Source organism: Lutra lutra, chromosome 6, assembly GCF_902655055.1.
Source record: "Lutra lutra chromosome 6, mLutLut1.2, whole genome shotgun sequence".
NCBI classification, from domain to species: domain Eukaryota; kingdom Metazoa; phylum Chordata; class Mammalia; order Carnivora; family Mustelidae; genus Lutra; species Lutra lutra.
Window position 1 is genome coordinate 1,896,059 of NC_062283.1, and position 10,664 is coordinate 1,906,722.

Below are 10,664 nucleotides of genomic sequence, written 5' to 3' on the forward strand. Positions count from 1 at the left end.
CTTGCTTTTTATAGTTACAGCAAATACTTGCATTAATTCAAACACAGTAGTAATGACTGTTTAAACAACCCCATTAGATTTGTGGAATAATTCATATTTTACAACAAAATAACCTAGGTTTCAAAGAGATTAAGTCGCATAAGCAAGGATACATATTTAAAATATGACGGAGCTAGGATTCAATTCTTCCAGTAACTAAATGGTCTCTGCTCTTCCCACTGCTCTTTAGTGAAGGGAAATAAAAGTTAAAGACTAGAAAGGAAAGAAAAGGGATATTTTCTGAGATCCAGGGCTAAATCTGGATGCTAACTATTACTATATACACCATGAGAAATTAATGACAAGTGTCAATTCAGAAGGAGGAATGTTTTCTTCATTTCTGGGGCATCTTCATGGAAACTATATCCAGCCTCTGGAAAGGATATTACTGTATACAAGTGAGGAATCCCATTGAGGTGTTTATTCTATGTTAACTAACTGGAAGTAAAATAAAAAGTTAAAAAAATAAAAAATAAATAAACTGAGGTGTTTAAGGACTAGACAGTTTAATCATAAGATGTTTGAATAATTTTTCTAAACAAGGAATAATGAAATGGGGATTTTGAAGGGATTATATGGAAGAAAATCAGTTTAATGAGGAGAGAAATACCTTTCTTAGGTCAATATGAAGAGGTTTAAAATTCTGAACTGTTGTTACTGTACAAACAGCCTCTAGACCATGACAGAATTCATAGTAATTCCCCTTGAGTTTATGATTCATATGTAGGAAAGGAAAAGTTTTCATCTCCTAAAATTTGGGGATGACTTTTGATACACACAGAAATTCTTCAGTGGCTTTTTTCCCTCTCTTATAGGGTTTACATTGAATTAAGAAAAAAATTATAAAACATTTAACAGCAAATGTAAACTCAGACTGTGCTGTGATAGATCCACTTGTAATCTTGAAGAACAGACAGAATTAATGCATCAATTAAAATGAAGGACTGATCACTGGATATAATTAATCAGTTAAAATTAATAATATCTCAAGTTATTACTGATTGCATACTATCTACAAGGCATTTTAATAACAACTTAATACCCAAAATTGTGCTAAAATGATTAAATAAATAACAGCTTTATGATCAAGGAATTTATAGACTACTAGGAGACATATAAATATAATAATATTAACTAGAAAAACTGTCATTTCAGTGTATAAAATGCAACCTGTTTGAGGTGTTTCCTCTGTTTACTCTAGTAGAGAACATTTTTAAATCAAAGAGACTCAGATAATTTTACAAATATTATGTGACTTTAAGCTAACCACTAGAGTATGAGAAAGATTTGGACTGGGGATTTGCATGGGCACTGGGGGAACAGGTAAGGTCATGGTATTAACAGTTAAAGAAAAATGATTGAATTTCTTAGGGGTAGAATTCTCCTATAGGGACTACCGCCTATCCAGCATGCTAGGATGACTGTACAAATAGATAAAACAGGGCTGGGGCTGATGATTAGGTGACCTGTACATGCATTATACACTCGGTAGCAAAAGCAATGTTACTCAGTGGACAACAGCAAAGGTTCAGACTTGTACACGCCACTTCTGAATGCCACTTATCTTCTGTGTGATCTGTGCTAATTTACATAGAATCTATAAATCAAAGTTTTGTTATTTTAAAAAATTGGATGAAAATACCTATGTCCATTCTTTGAGAGGCTTGAGACTATACTTACTTTTATAACGTAAATAAAGTATGCTTAACTTTGTAGAGGAAAATCTATCTTTCAGTAGAAAATTACACATTACCGGATTCTGATTGTGTAAATTATATATTATTATTAATTGTAAATTATAGATAAACTGAGAGCAATGCAAAATAACTCTTGTCAGTGACAAGTGAATTCAGTTCTGTCAGGTAGAAAAGGGATTGGCTTCTCTCCCCACAGCAAAAGAAGCAATTTCTTGTCTCCTTTTGCACATTTCATTTCAACATTCCTTCATGTGTTATGAATTTGTGGTATTTGACTTCTTTTTATTTTTTCATTTTTATAAGATTTTATTTATTTTTTTAAATCTTTTTTCAAAGATTTTATTCATTTATTTGACAGAGAGAGAGACAGTGAGAGAGGGAACACAAGCAGGGGCAGTGAGAGAGGCTGAAGCAGGCTTCCTGCTGAGCAGGGAGCCCGATGCAGGGACTCCATCCCAGGACTCTGGGATCAGGACCTGAGCAGAAGGCAGAGGCTTAATGACTGAGCCACCCAGGAGCCCCAAGATTCTATATTTTTAAGTAATCTCCACACTTGGTGTGGGACTCAAACTCACAACCCTGAGATCAAGAATTTCAGTCTCTACCCACTGAGCCAGGCAGGAGCCCCTTGACTTTTTTTTTTTTAAACTGGTTATTAAGTAAGTGTGCCTGATTCCCTCATTAATTGAGTTGAATAAAATCTTTAACACGTTTATTTTATATCTCTGTGAAAATCACCTTACTGTTCTTCTAAGACTTAATTCTTTTTACTAAATATTATTTTGCTGAGATAGATCTGTATTACGTGTGGCTATGGTTGGTTCCTGTTGACTCTGGATACACTTCAGGGTATTTATCCCTATTTTTAAAGACCCAAGGGTTTGATATATGGGCTAATTTTATTATAAACGCAAAGTAAACGGCGGTATTTGAAAAAAAAAAATCACCTAGGATTGCCTTTGTTGCTCTGGTCATTGCTGCCTCCCCAAAACCTTTCTCAGAGCCCCTTTTACCTCCTTATTCCTTAAGGTGTATATGAGTGGATTGAGCATGGGCGTTACCAGGTTGTAGAAGAGGGTGAGGAACTTGCCTTGGTCCTGGGAGGAGCTGTTTCCGGGCTGCATGTACATGTAGATGATGCTCCCGTAGAACAAGGAGACCACGGTGAGGTGCGAGCTGCAGGTGTTGAACGCCTTGCGGCGCCCGGCCGCGGACTTGATCTTCAGCACCGCGGCGGCGATGTAGCCGTAGGAGACGAGAATAAGAGCGAGGGGCAGGAGGACGATGAAAATCGCGAAGGTGAAGGCCAGCATCTCCACTGCGCGGGCATCCACACAAGCCATCTTGATCAGCGCTGGCATTTCACAGAGGAAGTGGTTGATCCGGCGCCGGCCACATCTGGAAAGAGTCATTGTGAGGGGGGACATGACGATGGCATTGACCAGTCCGCTCCCCCAGGCCACAGCCACCAGTCGTAAGCACAGTTGAGGGTGCATGATGACCAGATAGTGCAGGGGCCTGCAGACCGCCGCGTAGCGATCGTAGGCCATCATGGCCAGGAGGATGCATTCCACGCTCCCCACGGAAAGGAAGGAGAAAAGCTGGACCACACAGCCGGTGTAGCTGATGGTCTTGTCAGGGCCCCAGAGGTTCACCAGCATCTGTGGGATGCAGCTAGTACTGAAGCACAGATCTAGAAAGGAGAGGTTGGCCAGAAAGAAGTACATTGGGGTGTGGAGTCTAGTGTCCAGGATGCACACGAGGATGATGGATGAATTTCCCAGCACAGCCACTGAGTATAGGATGAAATTCACTATGAAGAGCACCAGCTCCAGCTTGGGGCGGTCTGAGAAGCCCACCAACATAAAACCGTACTCTGAGCTGTCGTTGGATTTTTCCATTGTCTTCCTTTCACATCGTCTGTGTACCTGGTAAGAATAAAATGAATACCTGATCTGTGTTTTCCGAGAACCAATGAATATTGGGAAGTTTAAGGAACGGATAAGCCATCAAATCTGGCAACCCACCCTACATGAGGCGAGCGTCTGCCTAGCCATTTAAGTCCTTCATCCTTTGTTCAAACATGTAACACAAACTACTTCAGTGTTGGAAAATTCCAATTCACAATCATCATCCTTTTGCTAAGTAGGAATTTTCTTCCTCATTCATAAGACAAAGTATTTCAACTTTATTGAATATACATCGTATCTAATCTCTCTTCCTATGACAGCCATTTAAGTATTTTAAGCTAAAAAAAAAAAACAACCCTAAATTTTCTTTAGGCCAAGATGTTTAATTTCCTACAATGACTCTTCCTATAACAAGGTTATCAGGTCTGTTATCACCTTATAACCATCTTCCACATACCCTTAATGTCAATAATGACCTTCTGGAACTGTGACAACCAGGGCTGAGTTCAGTATCCAAGATATGGTTTGAAAAACACAAAGTACAGGGAAACTACTGCCTATCATGACTTGGATATTATATTCTTTTTTTTTTTTTCAAAGATTTATTTATTTGAGAGAAAGCACATGCAGGGGGAAAGGCAGAGCAAGAAGCACATTCCCCACTGAGTGTAGAGCCCAACGAAGGGCTTGAAATCCAGGACCCTGAGATCACAACCTGAGCTGAAGTCAGACACTCAACCAACTAAGCCACCCAGGCACCCCTGAATATTTTTATCAAGGTACTATAAGTCTCAGTTACTTCATAGTGTCGATGTTACCTTTGTACTTAGGTTTTAACTGGATCTACTAAATATTTACTTATCCTATGAAGTACTGTCAAATCTGATCTCTTTCACTGACTTCTCTGAAAGAAAAAGTCTTCTGTAGCATAGAATACCAGGACATTCGGGGAAGATATTTTGTCGAGTAATAAAATGGCAACTTTGGATATATTTGTCTTCTAGTAGTTTTGTAGAAACATTGAAACAAACAATTAGCTTGCAGGAGAAATGTGCATAGCAATAGGGATGAATGGAGAGGGAAGGAAGGAGACTGTGGTGCCTAGAGTAATTTTTAAAAAAGTAAACTGAAAAAGATTGACTCTAATATGGCTAAGAATAAAGAGAGCTGGATTCATAAAAGACAGACTCATAATTGGAATAAAGGATACTAGGATAATAGTGACCTAACAAAGGAAGTGAGACAAATACGAAAATAGCAGAACGGCAGAAGGAAGGAAATATACGTCATTCAGATCCTTTGTCATGTTGATTCTTTGATAATAGAAGCAAGAAAAAAAAAGACTAAAATTATTAAGTGTACATGATAAAATATCTACTCTGCTGTGTGATCTAGAGAATCCTGGGCTGCTTCAATTAATAGCATATTCAACTAGTAAGCTGGGAAAAAATAAAGAGAGTAGAACACAGATTGTTGTCACGAATATTTTAATTTTCAAATAAAATACTTATCTTTGGTGAAAACTTCTCAGCTTCAAAGTTATTATAGTAAATTTATTTCCCACAGTCAAATACATTATACCCAAGTAAAAGAAAGAAAGTTTTCTTAATTTTCTCTAATCATTGAGGCTTACCTGGTTTTAATTTCCCAAGTAATTTAGGGAGAACACTTAGTAATGCTTTTTCTGCAGGTTGGGATTTGTTACCCTGATTTTATGGAAGACTGTGCAGTTAATATAAGTAGAAATAGATGTGAGACAAATGCACCAGAAATGATATAGATGTAGTTACAAAGATCTCAACTTGTCCAGAAAGGGGATGACATCAAGCCTTGAAATGGCTTCATGCATTAGATTTTAGTTTCTTCCAGAAGCACTGTGAAAGCTGTGTGATTTTTCCAATGATTTGACTAAAGTGATGGGGTCATGATATATCCTTGCCTCAGAGGAAAAGTAAAATGGAGTAATTGTCATAGGGTAGTTAAATTTTAGAGAAAAGAGGTCACTGTAATAAAAAATTAGCATTAGCATTCTTCCCCTGTCTGTCCCCCATTTGGCCCAAATACCCAGCCTTCCACAGGCTTTTAGGAGCCTTCAACCAAAACTCAAAGGCAAAGACTTCCTGCTGGCCCCAGAAGGAAACCAACACAGATTTGGATGCTCTTATAGACCCAGATAGAAAAAATGGAGGACTAATTTCTTAGCATCAACGATGGTCCCTGGAGGTTGACATAACACGTTTCCTTGATGAGACCACAGGGGCTGCATACGCCTTTGGGTAATCAACAGGTCTGTAGAAGAGACTAGAAGAATATACTCTTAGGTGAAATCTTGGAATAACACTGGATGATTAGGAATCAAAACCCTTAGATTCTTTTCTTGGTTTCTATTTAGAGTCATATCCTCAAATTTTGATCTTTTATTTTTGTGGTTAACTATTTCTGGTGTTTGGTGAGACAAAAAGTTCAAGTTTGGGGCACCTGTGTGGCTCAGTTGGTTGGGCGACTGCCTTGGGCTCAGGTCATGATCTTGGAAGTCCCAGGATGGAGTCCTGAGTCAGTCTCCCTGACTGCTTCTCCTTCTGACTCTCCCCGCTCTCATGCTCTCTCTTTCATTCTCTTTCCAAATAAATAAATCTTTTTTTTTTTTAAGTTCAAGTTTGGGGCACCTGAGTGGCTCAGTGGGTTAAAGCCTCTGCCTTTGGCTCAGGTCATGACCCCAGGGTCCTGGGATCAAGCCCCATGTCGGGCGCTCTGCTCTGCAGGGAAGCCTGCTTCCTCCTCTCTCTCTGCCTGCCTCTCTGCCTACTTGTGATCTCTGTCTGTCAAATAAATAAATAAAATCTTAAAAAAAAAAAGTTCAAGTTTGGCAATATCTTCCAAATATGAATAGCTTTTGAGCACCTCTTTATCCTTGAAAGGAGATTTAGTCTGTTTTCTGAGGAAAAAAAATTTAAAGGCTAATTTCTTTCCCTCTTAATATAACTTTCAAAAGGATAACACAAAAGAGTATGTCAAGTTTAACTTTGTCACTTGATTTATAACTTTAGTTTTTACTTAGATTGGTTAAAGTTCCTGGAATATAGTAAACATAAAATAAATACTTAGAATTTAATTGATTGATGTTCTTTAAGTTATATACAAACAAAAAAACAGAAACCACACTGATTACCCTTTGGAGAAGGTAAAATTGCCCCCAAGAAACTCCAAAATGATAACATCATGTCTTGCAACCAGGGCAGTCAAGGAGACATTCTCCTCAGAGCGATGATAGCCTAAGAGTAACCATAAATCATATTCACTGATGTGACACATTCCAGCTTACATGTTTTCCCCAAACTGATGTTATTTGAAACTCATGACCAACCTTTGAAAATCCACTTCCAAAGCAAAACATATATATAAATTATCTGGGCTTAAGATGGCATTTTATAGTTAAAAAAATAATAATGAAGTTTAAAAAAATGTAGGAACAGAGCATTACAGCCAGTATACCAACTGCAATGGTTAATCAGTCCTCAGTTAAAACCAGCTAATAGTTGTTGAAAACAGCAAAATAACTACATTACGTATTTGGAACAAAACAAGTATTTTTAGTACCAAAGGACTTTTCTGGCAGATAAGCTTTTCAGATAAGGGTTACACTTGCCTGGATAAGACAATGGGAAAAGGATGAGATAAAATGTAGTGAAATTGTAATTCATATGCCCCCAAAATACATAAAACCTTTTCAACCTCATTTATATTTAAATAAATAAAAATTAAATGGATTTTTAAAAATATTTTATTTATTTATTTGACAGAGAGATAGAAAGCACAAGTAGGCAGAGCAGCAGGCAGAGGGAGAGGAAGAAGTCGGCTCTCCAAGGAACAGGTAGCCCAATGCGGGGCTCAATCCCAGGATTCTGGGGTCATGACTTGGCAGCCACTTAACCGACTGAGCCACCCAGGCACCCCTAAATAAATACAAATTAAAACAATGAGATATTTTCAGATTGCTAATATCCTATCAGTGAAGATATGAGAGAATGGCACTCATACGCTTTATGTAGGAAGGTAAATCAGGCTTAAATTTTTGGAGGATAGTATTACCAAATTTAAATTTGGCAGATGTACAAGTCTTTGACCCGCTAATTCCAATTCCTGGAATTTATTATTAGGATTGCTTCCATAGATGTGTAAAGAGATAAATATATATCTCTATATCTATCTATAATACATATGTATATATCAGTTACATTGTGACTAAAAAAGGAAACAGACTAAATGTCCATTGACTGAATAATAATTAAGTAAACCTTGCATAGTTATAAAATAAATAACAGAACAAATTACACAAAAAAATGTAGTATGTGTATGTTGATATTGCTGTTGATATAGAATTGATGTGAAATTGATATGGAAACAAAAATAGAATATATAAAGTATATTTCAAGTTATTATATATTAAATATTTTAAATATATTTATTAAGTATATTGACCATATAAAATTATATTAAATTTAAATTGTTTTAAAACATGTTAAAATTAATAAAATTACTAAAATATAATTATGTTAAATATAGGAAAAACACTAAAGTTAAAAATTTGTTTTCAAGATTTCAGATATAGTACATTCTCACCTCTATGATTACATACATATGCAATGATAATTCGTGTTTGGAGGAGATGAATTTTTAATCTTCATTTTTTGTAATTTAAAAAAAGTTAACATATAACTATATAGAAATGTAACATGTAACCATGATTATGTTACTTTAAACATTTAAAAGAGTTAAATAAAATTTTGGAAGTGAATAAAAATAATTCAGCTTGAGTGTAACATTTAGGTTTGATTTCAGAACAATCTTCACCTCACAAAGAACACATAGTTTTGCATCTCACTCCTAAAGCATGAACATTATTTGGATTGACTACGTGCATATTTTACAGAGACTAGGATTCCATCTTTGTGACACAGGACCACGCTGACTGAGGGCACTCCAGCTGCTCAGTCTTCTGACCCACAGTCATGTAACCATATAATTACATTCAGCACTCCATCATATCCTTACACCACGCAGGAATTTGATAGGAGAAAAATTATTTTGCCTCTTTCACAAATTGACATTTAGGTAGGGAACACAAATATTTTTTAAAATCAAAGCAGGAAAAATGATTTGTAGCACTGAGACCAAATCGCAATTTGGCTGATAAAAGCTAGCACAGTTTCTACTAGATATTAGTCTGATCCCTCTAAATCAAACTTCATTTCAATTCTGTGGGCTCAGACTGAAACTGTAAATGGAACATTACCCCAAGTATTTTTGTTCCAACTGCTCTTTTTCTAAAATTAGCTCAATTTTCTTATTTGTTCAAGGTAACAGTATGAATAGTATGGAAGAAACCAAATAGAATAAGACATTGTTTTCTACCTTTAACTATTTTACTTTTTTTTTTTTAAGATTTTATTTATTTATTTGACAGAGTGCAAGCAAGGGGAGCAGCAGGCAGAGGGAGAAGCAGGCTCCCCGCTGAGCAGGGAGCCTGATGTGGGACTTGATGGGGGGGGTCCCCTGGGATTATGACCTGAGCTGAAGGCAGATGCTTAAGGACTGAGCCACCCAGGCTCCCTTTACAGTTCTTTATATGAGCATAAAGCTAATGAATCTAAATAACTAAGAAGAAAATGCAGGGTTTTGGGTCTTTTGTTTTTTTCTATTTCCCATTCTTCTAAGTGAAAAGAAAATATATGCCTATTATTTCATTGAACAAGTGGCTTATTTGCCCTGAGAGTTATGTTCTCAAGGAGATGAGGAAGAAAGATGGAATCACAGACTGGAAAATCTGAAGAATGAGAAATGTTCGGATCTGTTGAAAACAGTTTTTCTTAGGCCAGTTCTGCTTTCTGGTGAAACTGAAATATGGCTACATTTACTCAAGTGATTCCCTCTGGATTACTGTGGAGAATATTAAGGGATTCTGGATGGTGAGGGCCATGAGCAATATTTAAAACTAGAGCATGTAGGAGAGCAATTTTCAACTTCTGCAGTTTTTATAAAAGTTGGAAGGAAGAACAGGACCCTGGAGAGCTCATTACAAAGTCTTAGATTAGGACTGCTGATGACAATGATCTCATCTTCTCCACGTCCACAGGGATTGGCTCTCGGAGGGTAGAACTGATTGCCACCTTCTCCCCGTGCTGCATGCAGCTATTAAAAAGTTTCCAATGAGTTTCATTATAACTCACAGAATGGAGAAATCTCTAGGGTTATCTGCCTTAAAGGAGAAACAATTAAGAACTGATCGCAGTGGAGAATTAACTTGAGTCGGCCCCTGCTGTTGGGCTACCTTAGCTCTATACTTGCTGCTCAGAGCTATTAGGTAGCCCTAGGGATTTGCTGAACAGTATTATGTACACTTGAACTTTCAAACAGAACACCAAATCTCAACTCTCCCCATATAACTGAAATAATCATCCCCTCACTTGTAGATGGCATTTTGTTGAACAGGGATTTACTAGGAATATTTAGGAAAGCTGTTCTCTATCGGTGACTTTTTGTTGTTGTTCCATACTTACTCTTGAGCAATAATTCCTATAAAAACTCGTAATGCAGGATTACGCTGGGAATACAACAAATTTATTTAGCAAACAGTTGTAATCATTGTGAAAGACACATAGTATACAAATAAATTGTATGCATCTCCCCTTAAGGATAACACAATCCAGAGGAAGGTAAGAATGAGGAAGTTATAACATTGTATCAAAATTACTATTCTATTCAAGACAGAAAAAAAAAAAGATAAACATTGGTTTATTGATTCTATTGTGTTGTTAATTGCTCATTATTTTTCCACTCTACCATGTTTCTCTTTCCTTTAGATATTGTACTCCCTGCTGCATTGCCAATGCCTAGCAAAGTGTTAGCAGTAACTCAAGAAATGATAAGTAAATATATCAGTTAATCTATAAGGTGATATTAAATATAACATGTTGAAGACTTGCTGTCTTTTACAAGACCAGTGCTCTAACCCCTGAGC

At 36.8% G+C, this 10,664-nt stretch overlaps 1 protein-coding gene across 1 annotated transcript; it reads right to left on the reverse strand.

Annotated features, from left to right (window-relative positions):
- Nucleotides 1-2,707: 2,707 nt before the first annotated feature.
- Nucleotides 2,708-3,637, reverse strand: LOC125102014 (putative olfactory receptor 2W6). Its single transcript, XM_047732699.1, has one exon. The coding sequence runs from the start codon at nucleotides 3,635-3,637 to the stop codon at nucleotides 2,708-2,710; it is 930 nt and encodes a 309-aa protein (XP_047588655.1).
- Between the last annotated feature and the right edge of the window lie 7,027 nt (nucleotides 3,638-10,664).

Coding starts and splice junctions, on each gene's coding strand:
- LOC125102014 (XM_047732699.1), bottom strand. CDS start 3,637: ATGGAAAAATCCAACGACAGCTCAGAGTACGGTTTTATGTTGGTGGGC.